Raw genomic sequence first — 19,885 nt, 5'->3', positions numbered from 1 at the left:
TCTCCGGTGACTACATGATTTGTTTACCAATCATACATTATTCGTGTTTTTAAGACTACCATCTCTTGATTAATATAGATTCTTTTCATTTTAATGTTTTAAAGTGGGGCTGTAGGAAGGAGGTACATCGTGACATCGTAGGAAGAGAAATTTGTGGTCTCGAAGCGACTGATACATTCTGGGAACTGGATCTTCTTTGGATGAATAATTGCAATTCATGAATAGACAGAGATTGAGAAAAAATTTCATTTTCATAGCTGGCTTCAAATCGGATCCCGAGCGCCTGTTTTTGAGAGTCATGTACATTGTATTCTGAAGAGAACAACAATATGAAATAGTAAAAAAGCTTTTTATCCACTAAGTTTCATATACTATTTGCCCAAAAAGGATGGTCTACAGACAATCACGACAAAATGATATCGTCAAAAATCTACTCACCTTAAAAGATATATCCTCAAAAGAACGTCTTTTATCTCATGCCATCCAAAAACTGCCACTTAACTTGCAGTCTCGCACTCACTAATGAACCTATACGGCTGTTTTATCAAATTCAACAGCAGACAAATCATAGAGTTTCGGAGCTTCTATGAAGCACAGTCGCTGATGAATCTGCGTCTCCTTTCCTGTTGTCCGCGGCCTCTCCCACTGCCTGCGGTGGTAATGATATCAGTTGCCGGGGAAGTCAACAAGGCTCGGGAAAGCTTCAAAGGAAAATTGTCTTGAAATTGCGTCTCGTAATTTTGATTAGGGGTATCTGTCTGTGGATACCGAAAAAATTTGGAAATTGTATTTTCTTAACCATTCTGACATCTGACATGCCGTGCGTTCAGTTCCTAGTCTTGTAATTCACGAACGTGTATCGTTCTGATACTACTCATGTGTGATAGTAACATATTTTCGATCTGACGACAACCCTCTCCACTGGTCAACCGCAAGTCATGGTGTTGGACGCAGAATGCGGAATGCCGAAATCAAAAGCGCGGCAGGACTCGACCGATTTGCCAGTCAGGATCAGGCATGGTAAAGAGGAACTAATTAGTGTTCATTGATTAAGAGCTGGGCGCTCTCTTCCACTGCTTCGGCAGCAGAGTAAGCTTAAGACACAGGTGTAATATGAATATCAGTCACCCTGCCGAGGAAGCTGCAAGCTGTAATGACTTGATGATGCTTTAATACCTACTGAGGTGTGGGAAGGGCATTGTATTTGTTGCAAGAAACACGCTTTAACTCAGGTGTAGTAGGAATTTATGTCACTTTGCAGACAAAGATTCAAACTTAAGTTTTCATAGTAGGAATTCCAGTCACCCAACGATTAAGGAAGTTTCCAACTCAGCAGGTGTAGAAGGAATTCATTTCACCTTGCAGAGAAAGCTTCCAATTCAGGTGTGGTAGGAATTTCAGTCACCTGGCAGAAAAACTCCCAACAGAGGTGAAGCCCAGTAGAAATTTCAGTCACTTTGGAGGGGATGCTTTCAATTCAGGTGTAGCCAAGGAATTTTAGTCACAGGGGAAGCTTTATCCACTTCAGGAGTAGTAGGAACTTCACTCATCTATAAACAAAGGAAGCAAAGCTCCCAAATGTTGATGAGGTATGAAGTCAATTTCTACTATCACTCCTTTTATTCATCTTCAAGTCAAAAATGTAGATAAAGAAATGTGACAACAATGTGGCATTTGGTTTAGCACATATAATACTGTATACAGCACATAATAACAAGACATATCAAATTATAAATCCTACCACAGCATGCTATAGAATAAATGATCAATTTCTTCCAGCACAGATAAACCTGTTAGCAGAGCACTAGTTCGATCTATACATCTCCATAAAACCAGATTTACATGAAATCTGCAAGCCTTTTTCATTATAATCCAAAAGCCATTGCAAGAACTGTCTAGGTCCAAGGGCCGTTCAGTGTATAGTTAAGACAATTGTGTTATCAACTCTGAAAGGAATACACTAGCCATCATCACTTAAAGTTTCCAAACTACACGTTAACTAAACTAGTTTCTAAAGAAGCACCACTCATAAATAACCGAAACAAAAGTTTTTGACTAATTCTCTGGATGGCACTTTGATCTTGCATAACGCCTTCTAAGACGTAAAAAGTAATAAAAAAAGTAGTTTCCAAAGCATAAACAGGCAATTGTGCAGGACATGTAATTCCTAAGCTGTCATTTCTTCATGTTCATATCTTATACATCGTTTGACATGGGTTCATCCAGAAATAAAATTCCGAATCCTCCCTGGAATCGAAACCTGGCCCTAATGCATGGTAGCTGGCAGTGTCAACCATGAGGCTATAAGGTTCCTCAAACCAAATCTAAACAATTTCATTGATATTAATTTTTTTTATATTAGGAAATTTTTTGTGAGGAAAGGTATATACTGGTCATTGAGGATGGTACCTTAGTCCTTTTAGGCCTGTTGTAATACACATCTACACACTAAAACATCTACACACTATCATGATTACTAACCAAATCAATGCCAAGAGCATTACAATTACATATGGTCATGGTGCCTGTATAGGACCTGAAAATCCTTTTACTGGGGGCTACAGGCAGAAACATATGGGGACCAATTGGTGATCTACTGTGCCTAGTATCATGCACAGTATTGTGGGACATGGTTTGTGGTTTGACTCAGTGATAAAATGATTCCATTTATAAAAGTGTGAATAGCGCTTGTATGTACTGTGAGGTAGAAGAGCCACCTAGATGCGACTTTGTCCAACTTAATCTGGCCCATCCAGCAGGGGCCTGGGAGGTAGGATTAAATTCCATGAAAGCAAGTATGAATACTTGATGAAAGGGGTCTCTTCGATCTTATAGTACACTGGAATTCTACCTGCTCACATGAGAGCTATTATTCAGCTGAATCAAACACAACTCAGACCTCTGAGTGTCAATACTAGTCAGCTGAAGATTAACAATTTGACCCGGTAGCTCCTGCATGTAGTCTCCCTTTAAAAGAACTACGTACTATATTTAGTCCTCGAAGTGCACAAAAAATCAATGTCTGACATTTGCCAAATACAATTCTAGCTTTTGAGTAACAACTTCTATTAGTTGGTCATGAGTAACAACTTCTATTAGTTGGTCATGAGTAACAACTTCTATTAGTTGGTCATCTTGAGGGCTGTGTCGAGTTCCTTCATGACACGTAGACTCATTTCATCCTGGAAAGGCAGTGCAACACACTGGACGTTAACCGGAAGACCGGTTGAGCCACGCGAGCCCTAAAAGCAAAGGAAGAAATTATATAGATGTTGAAAGTTACTATAGATATCACCCCTTCTTTTTTCAATACACTATAGGCGCAGTGCATTAACCACCATATAAACTGCACTGTGCAAAAAACTTCACATCCATTGCTATGGGAAGATCAGGAACTGATTTCCCCAGTGTGACCATGTCGTTACTGCATGTACATGTACCATTTCATTAGCCCATTTGGGTCATGCTACTGGTTTTTAACAAGCTCTTTTGTTATCATACCATGCCATGGTAGTTATCTTCGAACATTTGTTTGATCAATCTGAAGTAGTCAGTAGGGGCAGTACAATATTATGTACAACTAGAACTAAATCCTTACATCTTTCGTAATCTTATGGTAGAAAGGTTCTGTTGGGTATTCCTTCTCAAGTTTGTCTTCATCCTCAGCGGTCACCTTGGTAACTGGCATACTGCCAGCAGGGAAATTCAGAGCATTGTAGACAGCAGTGTAAGACAATTGTTCTGAAAAAATCGAAACAGTTTTCGCAATATTTCTTAAAACACTTCATATGAATCTTGTTTGACGATTGATACTTGCTACTTGAATATGAATTTTACAGAAAAACAATGCTTTTTTTACACAGTCATAAAAATTGGTGGAGGGTTATGCAATAGACACTCAAGGAGATTGTATTCCTTATTTCCCAGCAGCTGAAGTAAAATTCAGGGACAAACTGGGTCAAAACTTACGGAAAACTGTAAGTCCTGGAGGAACAGCGGTCATGGTAAATCCTGGACAGATGATAGCATCCAATTTGTTCTGCTTCCAACTCGCTGCAACATCCTCTCGGTATGTCTGAAAAGGCAACACAGGAGTGACTTCAGTATGACATGCAATGATTCAACAATGCCCCCAGACGGTCTATGACATAATGATGCAAGGTACGCAATTATACATTTCAACCCATGTAGCTGTGCATTGACAGAGCCTGAACTCTACATCAAGGGCCGCAGACCCAGGGTGGATGACATGGTTTATAGCCACAGCCACAACCAAAAATAAATCAACAAGGTAAGTATGAGCCTCATAGCACAGTGGTTAACGCTACTGGCTACTATGCAATAGCGCCTGGATTCGAATTTATATTCAAACCCAGTTTCAATATGACACTCACCTCAAGCTTTCTGCATCCCTGGAACCAGTCATAGACAGTCCTGAAAAAAAACCAAACAACTCATTTGAACAAATGCCGCAGGTGGAATTAATGTAAGGATACAATGGCAGGTTTTAATCAGCAGTTTCAACTCACAGGTAGAAATTACAGTGGCATAATTCCCAGAAAAATCATCATGATCAAAGTGAAAATCAACAGTTAAGCCTGTTGCACTATCAATAGATTCAGCAATCTTGAAGAAGAGAGAGAATTGAAATTTAACTTTCTTTCTCATTTCACGGTACCCAAGGCCAAAATGGCTCTACAATGGGTGCTCAAACGATTTCTAAATCCGTGGCCTGCTGACACAAATGTATGAGCCCACCCATGTGAGAAACACAGGAGGACTTTGAGTTAATTCCAAAGTTGTGTGACCAAACAGGTTAAAAATGTGACTTACTCATAGTCTAGTCCAGCGGAAAGCAGGCGAGCGACACCAGGAGACTGAAAGAACAATTAGAATGACCATAATACTTGGTGATGAATTTAAAATCATGGCCATATCAAACATGTCGATATGATATCAAACATTATGCAATACATCCATTGTTAGTTATTGTATATCATTGAGGTAATCATTCTGACTTCCCAGTTTAACTACTGGCGTTCACACTATAAGAAATCCATTCTACTGGTTACATATACATTGGCACCAGCGCCTTCAAAAAACATCTTAAAACTCACCTTTTTATTGAACACTTCGACACCAGCACCTAAATGTTTTAATCTCTATGAATGTTTTAATCTCTATGTACAATTTTCTCTTTTACGATGTGTTGTTTTTTAAATTGTACAGTGCTTTGCAAATGATATTCATTCAAAAGCACTTTTAATATAATTAATTATTATTATTATTATTATTATTATTACATAGAAATCAAATTGCACTTACAAACAGACCGATGAAACGGCACAGCGGCCTCCTGATCCTCTCACTCGTCTTCAAGATAAAGTAGAGCATGGCCATACATGGGTCTTGCTTATCACCCTCTCTGTAAATAAGAGAACAGAATAGTAAAACTCCATAGCAAGTCAATTGAACTTAGTTCTCAGTTTACAGTTTATAATCACAAACAAATCTTTTAAGATTTCAAATTCCCTGAATAGGCGTCAAATGATAATGAGTTGTATTTGTGAGCCCTTCCTTGATAATTGTAAGTCTCGTGAAAAAAGGAGGTCTACAATCGCTACAATGTACAAGAAAAGTATACTGCTTCATCTCGGGTTAGGATTGAAGCTGTTCCTAATTGGTGACTTCCAGAAGAAGCGGTTTTAAAAATCTTCATGGACATGGCTATGCATAATGTACTCCTTCCTTAGGAGTGATCCTCAGGGGTTTAAGCTCGCAGAGAGGCGTCCACACATTGGGCCTAGATTTACATACAACTGGCCAATGATTGGATGCCTCACAGCCAGCTCTAACATGCGCCTACAGTATGCACAACACTCTAACTACCACTACTGACAGAGAAGCAAGGAAAGGGAAAACAAGATTTCTGTCTGAAAAATATTAGACAGAATTAAGCAAAAGCAGCAAATGATGCAGGGTGTTGTATCCTGACACCGGTAGCAAAACAACCCAAAAATTGCAGGTGAAAAATTTCCCTGCTAAGAATACAAAGCATAGGCGTACATGTACATGTAGAAGGGTCTTTGCCAGAAGCTACTTGAGCCACAAAAAGGATAAGTTCAAGGTAATTCAGGGTAAGAGTGAAAGCATTGGTCAAGTAGTTGAATGGGATACCTTCATCTCAATATACTCAATGATGAAACATCACTGGGATTGAAGCTGTATGGATAAGCATACATATGTAGATACGGTTGGATGGGGTAAAATGGCCAATGACCATACCCCTCAGATATGGCCCAGCTAGTTTGAGGTTGGTTGAATTTTCTGGCAAAAACCCTGAATATGTACGGACTTGAGGAAGGAAAAGAAATCAAAAGCTGTTCTGCGTGAATGAAGTAAAACATTGTGACGACATTCAACACCTCAGTCATTGAAGCACCGCATTGTTTAACATTGTGGCAGCATTCAACACTATAGCCAACAAGCGCCGCATGGTTAAACAACGCGGCAACATGCAACATCACAACTATCAAGCCACTGCATTGTTGCTTACAGTTCCTTCATGAGACCAACTCCATGGTCCCCAAACAACATTGCGACCCAGAGCTTGTTGTAGGCATAAGGTGTGTCTATGGGGTTCCATGGAACAAGCTGGAGAATGAATACAACCAGTCAGAAACTAGCAGGATCTGGTTCAACTTTTGCTAATTCAAAATCGTCAACGAGGAATTGCATTAGATTGAAACTGAACAAAACTTGGCAAGTTTTCAGATGAAAAGTTAGAAGTTAATCTGTTGGAATGTAGCTAGACTGCTGAAATGAGTCAATGATACCACACATGTATAAAGCGCGTGCAGTGCCTTTGCTCTCTCTGTACTGTGTGCATCTTTGCTTTAAGTACACTGCACTGTCACTCTCAACACTGAGAATGTTACTTTGTTATTTTGTTTTGTTGTGGAACACATTACACATAGTCAGAAAAGTTTGACCTATATATATATGCTCTAATAGCTTCACTCTGATCGGGTGAATAGGTAATGTTACAATGTAATTTACCTATGTCGTGTTCTTACATCAGGTGTGAGTAACCTCAAAAGTTCAAGCACCTCAAGAACATCACAAAAAGGTAGCATGTTCTCTTACCGTGTGTCCCTGTTTCTCTAGAGCAGCCTTGGCCATCAGCACGCCACGAACCATGGCGGGAACAGCCTGGACAAAACCATCATACGTGTAGTAACCAATCCGAAGTGGTCGCTTGCTCTCATAGACTTCATTTTGGAAGAGGATTGGCACAGAGTTGGGGTCGAGTTCATACATGTATGGAACCAGCAGAGCCCTCATGACAGACACAAGACCTTCAACATCCCTCGCCATTGGCCCAATACTGGAGGCAACTAAAACAGACAAGAGAGACATTCAAAATGCTTCCCTGCCGCGAAGTGTGACATTTCAGATAACTGGAAACCGGTGATTACGCAAAAGACCCCATCGAAGCTGACACTCAGAGTCGATGGACTCCTTCTGCCTGGTCAAAGATGGAGTCCTGAAGCCAATTGGCCAAGCTCGCATCCTATCCCAGGGGCATGTCACCGACGCTTACAATAAGCAAAAACAGAAGTAGGCACATTCATGACTCACCCATTTGGTTAGTCCTACATAGAGGACTCATTCCTTTCTTGCTAATTCTTCCAATCGTTGGCTTCAGCCCGTAGGTGCCACACATGGCCGACGGTATCCTGATACTTCCACCGAGGTCACTCCCGAAACCAATGATGGACCCATGACTTGCCAACAGAGCAGCTTCACCACCAGAGGATCCACCTGGAATACGACTTGTGTCGTGTGGATTGCATGTCCGACCATACAGAGCACTGCTCGTCTCAAAACTGGAAAAGAGAGAATGATCTTATAAAATCCTGAAAAATTGTAATCATTTCATTCCTATTAGTACAATGTGAACTATATGAAACACTTTCAACATTCTACACAGGTGAGGATTCATGTCTGCCCTCGGGGCTACAGCCCACTTATATACATAAATTAGTTGAACCTGTGGACATCTGAATTTGGTCGGGTCATCCAAGCAAGAGAAAGATGAGGACCTGTTTCGATTAAACTGACCTGTACATGGCTGGTGGAGAGGGTGTCTTGACAAATGGGATAGCTCCTGCTTTCTTCAATACTTTCACCACCACGGCATCTTCAAGGAAAGGCTGGTTGATTCGACTTGCCAGACCAACTGTGCCATCATAACCCTGAATTGGAAGTTTTACATTGTAAATCACGACCTGAATTATAGCATATTTCCCAGGAGCTGACAGTGGGTCGCGGTACATAGAGATAGGATGCTTGTGTACGAATGTTCAGGTGATCCACCATCAGCTCCTGGGGAACATACTTAATAAGGCATTTGGAAGTTGCGAAAATATCAAAAGTTGGCTGAAAAAAAGACACTCTTACCATAACATTTCAAACATGACTCATTTGAGTTTAATCCAATGTTAATCTGATAATCTTATCCTCGTGTAAGTAGCAGGATGGAAATCCATTTGGCATACTGTGGTAAATAATCCACACTGGCAGAAAACTTGCATTGAATTCCATAGCTGTATTGATACAGGGCTGCTGGTCACTCAATCAACTTATCTGTATGCCAAGGGCTAATTTGTAATTCATGACGCATAAAGTAAAGTAAAGCTTCATTTACAGCTGGCAGCTGCATTCAGGGTGATGGAATTCAGTGGTTTGGTTGATCACCTACAATATTAGGGCTGAAATATTTGTTGAGGGCAATGCCGATACTGACCGTAACTCCATAGGTATCTTTAAGACTGACTGGAACCCCATGCAGAGGGCCTTTGATTCCTTCCAAATCCTCCTCCAGTGCTTGTGCCTGAAATATCAATTCGCCTCGAGGAATTCAGCTATTTTGAGAGCATGTCTAAAATTACAGATTTATGAACAAAAACACTAGAACACTTGAAAATTACAAAATATACCTCTTGAAATGTGAATTTACTTAAAACGAATGACTAACCAGATTTCTCTCACGGGGTGGTGCTCTTCACTTGTTGAGTGAACTAAGCAGTGGACCAACTTCCAGTTCAAAGGCAATTCTCCTTATTGAGTGCAATAAAAAGTGACTATTTAAACATATTTCCTACCTCCGCCTCCCAGATTGGTTCGACAACACAGTTCAATTCCTCGTCAGCTTTAAGAGCCTGTAAAGAGAATAACAAATGCTGAAGATTAGGCTCACCTAAGGCTGAGTGACATGTAGGATTACTGGTACTGCCTCTCTGCATTGGATCTTGATTTTTAGCATAATACTAATAGTCACAGAAATGAAACTGCCAGGGGCCATTGTGCTCACCGTATACATCTTTTAGTAGGCAGGATCATGCTTAGTTTAGAGGTGAATATGGTGAACACAATCAGGCATGAAGACTTTTTTTAGATGTGTATTGATGTCAAGTAATAAGACAGGGCAGTATATATAAGTTTATGATCCAACCAATAATTGTCTATGACATCAACAAGATCAATATCGTGTGATTGCTAAGAGTCCCTGCAATAAAAAATTCATCGAAAAAAAGTCATTAATAAGCAAGATATTGCATGTCCTACTTTTTCAGTTTTGACCCCCTGGTGGCCAAATCAAGAATCAGATGAGGCCAAAATTCGGTGTCAGAGATTATCTGATGTAGGGGGTTACATGTACCAACTTTCAAGTTCATAGCTTCAGCAGTTAAGAAACGTGCCATAGTTACACTCTAATGGCCAATTTACGCCATTTGACCTCTGTGACCTAGAAAAGGAGGTCAAATCCAAAAATCGTAGGACATGTGGTGTATCCTTGCTAGAAGTCCCTGCCATAAAAATTTTATCGAAAACAATTCACTCAAATAAGCAAGATATTGCACTTCTTCCTTTTTCCATTATGGCCCCCTGGTGGCCGAATAAAGAATCAGATCAGGCCAAAATTCGGCATCAAAGGTTATCTGATGTAGGGGGTTATATGCACCAAGTTTCAAGTTCATAGCTTTACTGGTTAAGAAACGTGCCATAGTTTACACTCCAACGGCCAATTTACGCCATATGACCTCTGTGACCTTGAAAAGTAGGTCAAATTGAAAACCCGTAAGACATGTGATGTATTCTTCCTAAGAGTACCTACCATAAAAATTTTATCGAAAACAAGTCACTTATAAGCGATATATCACACTTTTTAGATATCCACTTTTGGCCCCCTGGTGGCAAAGTTGAGAATCAGATCAAACTGAAATTCAGCACCAGAGGCTATGTGATATAGGGGGTTATATGTACCAAGTTTCAAGTTCATAGCTTTAGTGGTTAAGAAACGTGCTATAGTTTACACTCTAACGGCCAATTTACGCCATATGACCTCTGTGAACTTGAAAAGTAGGTCAAATTAAAAACCCGTATGATATAAGATGTATATTTGCTATGAGTACCTACAACACAAGTTTCATCGAAAACAAGTCACTAATAAGCGAGATATCACACTTTTTAGATATCGACATTTGGCCCCCTGGTGGCCAAGTTGAGAATCAGATCGGACCGAAATTTAGTGTCAGAGGTCACCTGACCTAGGGGGTGCTGTGTACAAAGTTTTAAGTTCATAGCCCTAGCGGTTAAGAAACGTGCCACTGTTTTTTAAATAGGATATGACGACGGACGACGGACGACGGACACTGCGGTATTACATAAGACTCCCCTACGGTGAGCCAAAAATCAAGAAAATGTAAGATACAAGTCAGAAAAGACAAAAGGGAAAAGATAAAAAATAATAAAATAAAAAAATATTTTTGGCCGTCCCTGACCGGGGTTTGAACTCACGACCTTTGGATTGCCACAACACGAAAAACACAAAACATGCAATTTCGGCCATATCTGTGTCTGCGTTGTGACCTCTGTGACCTCGACAAGTAGGTCAAATTAAAAACCCATATGATATATGATGTATCCTTGCTATGAGTACCTACCACAAAAGTTTTATCGAAAACAAGTCATCAATAAGCGAGATATCACACTTTTTAGATATCCACATTCGACCCCCTGGTGGCCAAATTGAGAATCAGATCGGACCGATATTCAGCACAAGAGGTTATCTGATATAGGGGGTTATATGTACCAAGTTTCAAGTTCATAGCTGTGGCGGTTGAGAAACGTGCCATAGTTACACTGAAACAGCCAATTTACGCCATTTGACCTCTGTGACCTTGAAAAGTAGGTCAAATTAAAAACCCGTATGATATATGATGTATCCTTGCTATGAGTACCTACCACAAAAATTTCATTCCAAACAAGTCATTAATAAGCGAGATATCACACTTTTTAGATATCTACATTCGGCCCCCTGGTGGCCAAATTAAGAATCAGATCGGATCGAAATTTAGTGTCACAGGTCATCTGACCAAGGGAGTCCTGTGTACAAAGTTACAAGTTCATAGGCTTAGCGGTTAAGAAACGTGCCACTGTTTTTGAAACAGGATACGACGACGACGACGGACGACGACAGACGACGACGGACGACGGACACTGCGGTATTGTAAAGACTCCCCTACGGTGAGCCAAAAAGTAAGGCCATAAAAAATTTATATTTAGTTTTTCATCACTTTTTCAACTGACCTTGTTGGACGAACAAGCACCGTGTAAAAAGCCTTATTGTAAACAGGTATCAGGCCTAAATAACAAGATAAATCATGGTTGTCAGATCTAGGGCACTGTCTGGAGCTGAACTCTAGACACTTCCTGCAAAAATATAAACTATAAATATTTTTGGGACGAGGTCAAAATTGGGACCAACGGTGATGAAAAACTATTTAATGATTTTTTATGCCCTAGGTGTAGACCTAATTCTAGTAATTGAGGCATTGAACCTGTGCGATGAATAAAGATAAGATCAAAGAACAGCATTGGTATTAAGATACACTCCAATTCAAAAGAAGGAGTTTTATATATGTTTTATATATTTTTCATCAGTCTCTTGTCACCTAAAAGAATCATCCATACACAATAAAAAGATCACAGTCTTGAAGTTATAGTCACCTTGTACTGGAATGCACGGAGAACATCTACCGCTTTTAGTTCCTTCTTCTGCAGTTTGTGGATCAGATCTGTTGAAGACAAGTCAGCTATTTCATCCCAGCTTGAACTATCCTGAAACAAACAAAAGAAAATATGTTTTCGAATGACTCCAGGGAGGAGGGCAGGAGATACATGCATGAAATTTCGCCTCCTGAGCAGTGACTAGCCACACCCTCCATTTCCCCCATGGTTTTGCTATCATCCTAGGCTTATTTCTGCCATGTATTCTATAGTCTTGGGCTTGTTGATCCTGGTTGTGACAGCAATTGACAGTGATAGGAATTCAAAGCTGTTTGAACACTAGTTCGAACTTCTGCTGCTGAAGAAAAAGTGCTGTATCTAGGTCAAGAAATTGTCTACATCCTAACTTGTAAGGCAAGGACATTTACCTACCGTCAAAGGCCTTAGGCCATATATGTTGGTATGTTAATTGTTAGTCCTAGACCTAGGACGAAAGGGATAATGCAATCTAGGACAACACGACAAGAGTCCCGACTATAAGTGACTATCATCATGACTATGCACACAGAAACGCAAGAAAGCAAAGTTAATTTACCTCAACTTCCTTCAACCTCTCCTGTAACCTCTGCTTGGAGAGCAGACAGGCCTCTTGCTTCTGCTTGCGCAGGTAGGAGTAGTTATACCATTTGTAAATTTTCTTCCCGACCTTGACAACGGTAAAAGTGGTGGAGACAACGATTGCAGCATTGCGGAATACTCGCTTTGGACCAGCCGCCACGCACACATCCTTGCATTGTTTGAATGCTTCATATGGCCCATGAAACCCTGTCATGAAGCTCATCTTATCGTTTCGATTGATTTCGATAAATTTGGGAAGAAAGCGGTATTTTTCCGAGAAAAACAGGAGCTTTTTTCCTGATATTTTTTCCCTGTTGTGGTCGTCGTTTGCTCGATTCTGCTGCAGCCGTTGTATAATCCGTCTTCGGCGAGGGCAATAACAACGCTGTCAGGAGATCCGCACGCAGGACGGCAGGGATCAGTAGTAATGGCCTTTACTGAGTATTTTCATCGCGACAGGCTAAAGATAACGAGGTCATGGGTAAGGGTGCGACACGTCAAACTAGATGCTTATTTTCCAAAGGCTGTCAGACACGCATTCCATCAATCCACAGATCTGCCAGTGAGGCATAATGCACTAATTGAAAACCTCAAAACCAAGATGTATTTCTACCAAAATGAGCACTTTATTTTGACCCACCACAATATGAAATGAAGTGGTCAGCAGATTTACATACATATTATGATGGCATTACACAACATAACAGGAAAATATGAACCTCGGCGACACATAAAGGTTGATCATCTATAAACACATTGAGTTTATACAAATATACAATATGTACAACATGGTATCAAATGCTCGTCTAGCAGTGGAATAAAGCAGTGATAATGAGGTTGAGTGGCCAACGCACTGACCACCTTCTAAGTCTACAATCCATTAAAGGCACTAACTAACAATTTATCAATCAGTTTGGTGTTGGGAATCAGGTACCGTGACAGACAGCCAAATTGGTTGAACAAGTTCCTCTCAAAAACAATACCAGACTAGAAAAGTTACTTCCTAAGAAAAAATACTTTAACAATATATCCACCTTATATTATAATTTCATTGAAAACAACCGATGTCTGTCAAGTGTTGAAACTCCAAAAACCAAACTGAGTTACTTCAGCATGAACAATTACAAGTTAAGCATAGTATCCTATCATTCTATCAAAAGAATTAACCTCAACCCCAAACCTCGATAACAGGAGATCTGCCATGCGATGTGCAATTAGCCCATGCACTGACTCAGTCCAAGGGCTAAGGTTATGTGCATTCTATTCATTCTACTATTGTTGTGACGTGGCAGGTCTCCCCCAACACCCATGACAATCTAACATAACTACTGCAAATACCATTACCTCGATGAGATAATGACAGCCTTCACACACGGCCATTTTCACTTCATCAATTTCTGTTTTCCACAGGCATTGGAATTCGGCAAATACTCAACTGCATCCCTATGTACATCCCACGCCTGTGGAACTCCAGGACAAATGAACATGGTGATGAAGTGCACAGACCTTTATGCTCGCAAAGAAATTGGCATTTACTGCAGTGACCTAGTGTTAAAAGCAATGTCAGCAGGGTGCACAATAAATAAATAAATAATTATATACATTAAAATTAACTGATGATAATTTGAGTTAGACTATACTATTACAGGCTAGTTGAAGAACGACAAGAGCAGCTTTTTGAACCATGCCACACCAGAGGCTTAATCAAAGACAGCGACTGGGTCAACAGCTACTGGAGCCAAATCTATTTGCATCCAGTAGTTGTTGTTGGTCATCACTAGTCACTTGTGAGCAGTGGGCTTCCAGGGCATTTTTATAGCAACAGTCACATTGGCGACACTATTGTCTTAGCAGTCACTGACAATTTGAAGGAGCGACCGATTACATGTAGTTCAATTAGCCTGGTAAGTACTTCTTTATCAGCGATTCGAACAGAAAATTACAATAAGAAGCAGATTTTGGGTAATGCTGACCCTAATATACAATAAAATTGAAAAAATACAAGCAAGCTGACGCTCCCCTTAAATATTTTCAAAATGAATATGACTATACGGTTGAAAGTTAGAATGATGCATGCATTGAAATGATTGAAATGATTGCAAAGATGGAAAAATTTACATCACAAATACACAAACTGGGACAAGGACTTGTAACCTCTATGCATTGATCATAGCATGAGGATTCTGCATTGACCTCATGACATGTACACACATGCACTGCTTTGTCCAGTTCAAATGTGAATTGGGCTAAATTCATATCAGAGGCTCTGAACTGTATCGTGGGGTCCAAGTTAGGTTTCCTCAACATGCATAATCATTGCATACAGTGAAGACGAGAAGTCACATTCATAGACATAAACAACATGTAACTGGTTCACATGCAATACAAATGACCTTAATTATCAACCTACATTTTTAGAGTCCCTGGCTTGGTGTAATTGATAGAACAACTGTGAGTCATAACACTGCACCACACAAAGCCAGAGACCCTCTAACAACCATATATTTAAATTCGCCACGATATTTTCATGAAATCCCAATAGACAGACTTTACTGACAAAAGCCACACACAGGACCATAGACGCTGAACTACTATTAAACTTGAAAGACAATGACCGTGTACTGTTGTCATAAACGGTAACCATTTGCCAGAGTTTGTGTTCCTTTTTGTAAGTTATCATGAGGGCAAGAGTTCCAACACTTGGTTTTTGACTTGTTGAGGAAATACAGTGAGGACTCGTCGAGACAACTGGACAGATAATGACGCATGAGCATGGAGAATATAAATCTTACGAAATAGAAACTTGAGCAAGACAAACAGGAAAGGTTAGGTAATCCATAACTTGAAGAAGACATAAGAAATCAGATCCAAATACCCAAGTATAATGAATCTCATAGAAAATTCTGGAAGATATCAAGTGGAAAATTTCCTTCGAATCTCAAAGCCATATCTATAATAAGTAAAACCAAAGGTTTAAAAGTAAAATTTTTTTCTGGCAGTAGTTCATAATGAAATGTTACCAGTCCTCTATCTAACCATTACTTCAGTGCTCACAAGGGCTAAACGCACATATCTTGCATAGACCCAAGCTGCATTCGACCTGCAAGCTAACATGGGTAGCTCACAAGAACTGCGAGCTACACTGGCAGTTCACAAATCCAATGAAGACTGGATTTTAAAAGAATTTACGAGACAGTGTCATTGATATTGTCAATGTGAGACGTTCCGTTATATCTGAATTGTTAATCAAGGTTTTCCACATGACCGAGTTGCACTTGGACATCATCGGGAAATATTCCGTGAACATTCTGATTGAAGACGTGGTCACAGCTGATAATAGTTCTACCTCGCTGATTTCCAGAGGCTGTTGTGAATACATAATGTTCAATAGAGTTTACTCCTCTACTCAGAACGTCTGCTCATCGTCACAATCGGCCGTCCAATGTCCAAACACTGAAACAGATCAAGAGAAAGATAGACATTAGAATGCGGGAATGCCACAAAGAATGGAATCAGATCCCTCTGTCTTTTCATGATTGTGTCAAGATACATTATTGTGGCCGTTCTCAATCAATTTACCCAAGCTACATGTAAGTTCTCGTCCTGGGCCTAATGGGATGTGTGGTTTCGGAGGCATAGTTTTGGTGTAAGGAGGTGTTTTTGCGCACAGACATGCCATTAGAAGGTAGACAACATTATGGAGGCTGGCTCCTTTTAAGGTCATCACTGCTGTTAGTGTTGTGTATTTCAATCACAAAATATGTTGGGCTCAAAAGGTGAGTTTGCAAAGGTTAGGCTTAACAATTCTGCATTCAACTGCCAACCCTAGCTGGGGCAAACACCCAGGTGTAAACACGACCACATAGGAAGCCAAGCCTGATCTTTCATAGACAGATTCACTGCATCGAATTCATGACAGTTCAATCTCAAGGAAAGGAAAGCACGATGCAGTGTACAGTGACAACAACTGATGACTCTCTTATCTCACACAGCATGCAATGCGGGATGCAACAAAGCATAGCTGTGGGAATGGGGAGACAGGCAGGCTACTACTATTGTTATCAGGTAGAATTTTAAAAAAAAAAAGAAAAAAAGAAGGTTGCAGTGTTGCATCTTGACGTCATGCAATGATATGCACTCAGAAGAGTTTTCCAGGAAATTATCATCACTCTCAATATCAGACACAATATAAAGTCAGTTGCATGAGCCAATGAGCTGAGCATTCTGTGGCAGCCACTAAAACGTATTGTCCTACAATGATCATCCCCAGCAAGCAATATTCTCTGCTGCTCAATCAACATGTTCAAGCTTTATGCAAGCAACACATGAAACCTGTTTGAATGTCTCAAGAATCTGTATCATCGCAATTTCGATTTCTATTCGTTCACTAAAACCTTCAGACCTCATTCAAACAGGTTCAAATATGTCTTTCTCTAACTTTTGTGACCAGGCGGCATTCCGAGAGAATCATTCTCGCCCATACTTGAACCAATAGAGCTCGGTGCTAAAACAGCATAAACCACCTCACCTATTACAACTTATCAGTATGTTTTACCTACAACGGAAAAGTCAACAATTTTACTTGAGATGAAAAAAAAAATCCCCTCAAAGTTTCTGGTAAAATTGCATTTGAGTATAGGATATGTATGAGAGCAGAGGGTGAAATGCTTGAAACACTTGAAACGGGGCAAGAAAATGCTCTAATGGATACTCAGACATTTTCACTATAAAATCTGTTGCCAACTCCACACAACAGCAATGGGTAATTCTATGTTTGGTTGTCTGAGCAAATGATGACAAGAGTTCTATCTATATAGTATCGGATTGAACCCTTTTTTAAGGTGAGAAGGTTTACCTGTCTAATGAGAAAAGACACGTGCAGATGTAAAGGCCCAGTTCTTTTTCGTCGATATGTTTCTTACCAAGTAAGAGAAGAAGTGGACGAAGGAACAGTCAGGACCATTTTTTTGTTTTAGTATAATTGGAAATTACACATTAACTGTCAATTTTGATCTCTAAGAAGTGAGCCTTTACTGAGCAGCAGGAATCATCAGGAACACTAGTTACTTCTACACCAAAAGCAGGGTTAGATTTTGTGCAATTTCAGACAACTGTCGACCAACAACAAGAATCAAGCAGCAAGAATGACATTTCCATCATGAATGATCAAGGTCTATAACTTTTCTCCAATTGGTCCATTGTTCCAATATGGTCAAAATAAAACTAAGTTGATAACACACGGCTGACTTCTTAAAATTACAGTAAAGAAATGAAAATGCAAATTCAACTGATATTAATGAACCAAGGATGAATTTTAGTATGAAAATATTAGTACTCAGTAGAAGACGGCAGGGGGAGGGAGCTTGATTCCTATTTGTCTTCAAAGCATCTTCAGCCAGTATTGCTTGAGAGAATCTTTTATTTGAGGATATTTACCTAGTATTCCAACCAGTCCTTCCAGAAGTGAAGACACCAGTTGTTTAAGGGGATTAGGCCTACTGCTTGCAGGAGAGGAGATATGGCTGCCAGTGGAAAACGCCAGCAGAAACTTTAAACCATTACTCATACAGTTGTAGTCGTAACCTAACTCAAATACTTTGCACAAGTGCTGTTTCAAGTTTTTGTAAACCGTTGAACTTGGCAGCAAAAGGTGTGAATACACGGACTACATGTAGCCACCACTTGGCAACCAGAGGCGTGAATAAAAGGACGATCCACCAGCCAATTACTCACTTTCACAGATATCACAGTAAGGTCGTTCTTCACCCCTGACTCCAGGATGGTGTGGTTCTGGTGTCTCATAATCAGACATCGTCTGCTTCGGGCAATCCTCAGTGTCATGGAGATCAAACACATCACAGATATCACAAAAAAGGCGTGGGGCAGAGTGACGCAGGGGAGGGCTCTCACTGCAACAGTCGGAGAGAAAGCAAATTATGACATGCAGACTTTCTGAAGCGATGATCCCCTGAGGGAATGGGTGTTTAAGAAATTTGTAAAAAAATCTCTGAAGATTGAACTTGCTTGGGAATTTCTCTCATAAAATTGTCAGGAGTATATCCGACCTTGGCATCAAAGCATATTTGTTGCAAATTTCTGGGTCATTACTGTTGTTCGAAAAGGTCCAGTGAAACTCTAACAGCTAAAAATGGCAATAGGCCGTGAAAATTAACACTAATTTCACGAAATAAACAAGAGTTAATGAAGCAATAATTGAAATGAAGAGTATATGATTGCTTGTTTTAACTGTATCCTCAACTACTCTCAGCCCTGAAATGTTAAGCAGGCATTCATACATGCAAGCAGAGTATCAAAGGTATCACTGGGAATTGTCAAGGCAGGCTCGTAGAAGAACATGCGAACAGAACTTTTCTATGATCCTTGTGCTTACACTCTAAATGCAGCATAGCATACTGAAGGTGTGAATGACTAAATGTGACTGAGTTCAGAGATTAGTCACCTTCAAATACATGAAAACAGCTACTGGTTGTATTTTTTTAGTAAGAGTATGTAGAACAGGAGGTACAATGCAATCAGGAAGCTGCAGGTAAAGAAGCATGAAGGACTTCAACAGGATGCATTCATACAGTCACTGCAAAAGGGGACAACCTCTTCATCAAGGGCACACTGGCCTAGGGACTTTGATCAGTCATTCACTATCATGTTCAATCATCTGGGCTTATCTTGAGCACAATGCCTATGGGTTGAGAAGCTGTCATGCTGTCAAGTCATGTGAGTACATCAAAGTCTGTTCCATCACACCCAATCTATCACAGGTTAGTTAGCAATCATGCATATCCTTTGGAAAGACAACTTCACTGAGGGGTACTTTTCAATTCACTGACAGGATACAAACGGCCAACATACTTTATTGGTAAGGAGGGAGGGACAATCCAATGGTGAGATAATGTCCCAAACCATAGACCTGGTCATCCAAGAACTTACCCAAGATCGGAGCCATTCAACACCCCAGATTCCATTGCCTGCAATCGTGCCTGGAGGTCCTCATTCTTCCTTTGGATATCTACAATAACTGAATTGAGGAACGCTACTTGTCCTTCTGCATTAACTTTATCATCCTGCAGTTTGGCTACAACAGTATCCCCTGAAATGAAGAATACTTGATTAGTCATTGACAATATCTTCGACAACTGACCTTGCCACCAGTTTCATGATATGGACATGAACGTAC

The 19,885-nt window shown here is 40.1% G+C and overlaps 2 protein-coding genes across 22 annotated transcripts in view; both read right to left on the bottom strand.

The window, feature by feature from the left end:
* Nucleotides 1–1,655: 1,655 nt before the first annotated feature.
* On the bottom strand, nucleotides 1,656–13,020 carry LOC135502521 (fatty-acid amide hydrolase 1-like). Of its 2 annotated transcripts, XM_064795448.1 has the most exons (15): nucleotides 12,671–13,020; nucleotides 12,076–12,186; nucleotides 9,168–9,224; nucleotides 8,810–8,896; nucleotides 8,125–8,258; nucleotides 7,642–7,889; nucleotides 7,147–7,397; nucleotides 6,557–6,654; nucleotides 5,326–5,425; nucleotides 4,834–4,877; nucleotides 4,395–4,434; nucleotides 3,970–4,075; nucleotides 3,599–3,741; nucleotides 3,135–3,242; nucleotides 1,656–3,080 (listed from the first exon to the last, which is right to left on the bottom strand). In XM_064795448.1, exons 1-15 carry the CDS (start codon nucleotides 12,914–12,916, stop codon nucleotides 3,069–3,071), a joined length of 1,785 nt encoding a protein of 594 aa, XP_064651518.1. In that variant the 5' UTR covers nucleotides 12,917–13,020; the 3' UTR covers nucleotides 1,656–3,068. The 2 variants fall into 2 exon arrangements, with proteins under 2 accessions (XP_064651518.1, XP_064651511.1); XM_064795441.1 differs by having other exon boundaries at nucleotides 1,656–3,242.
* A 277-nt stretch (nucleotides 13,021–13,297) lies between these two features.
* LOC135502435 (CAP-Gly domain-containing linker protein 1-like) overlaps nucleotides 13,298–19,885 on the bottom strand; it is a 42,334-nt gene continuing 35,746 nt past the window's right edge. For 18 of the 20 annotated variants that reach the window (XM_064795270.1, XM_064795278.1, XM_064795352.1 and 15 more), the window contains 3 exons: nucleotides 19,639–19,798; nucleotides 18,427–18,602; nucleotides 13,298–16,146 (listed from right to left, as the gene is read on the bottom strand). In XM_064795270.1, coding sequence (XP_064651340.1) covers nucleotides 16,100–16,146; nucleotides 18,427–18,602; nucleotides 19,639–19,798 — 383 coding nt within the window. In that variant the 3' untranslated portion in view covers nucleotides 13,298–16,099. Of the gene's footprint in view, nucleotides 16,147–17,221; nucleotides 17,249–18,426; nucleotides 18,603–19,638; nucleotides 19,799–19,885 lie in introns of all 20 variants that reach the window. The other 2 variants (XM_064795294.1, XM_064795416.1) reach the window with 2 other exon arrangements.

This window comes from Lineus longissimus, chromosome 2, assembly GCF_910592395.1.
Source record: "Lineus longissimus chromosome 2, tnLinLong1.2, whole genome shotgun sequence".
Lineage (NCBI taxonomy): Eukaryota > Metazoa > Nemertea > Pilidiophora > Heteronemertea > Lineidae > Lineus > Lineus longissimus.
Note: the sequence above shows the minus strand (reverse complement) of the source record. Positions and strands in the feature narration are given on the sequence as shown.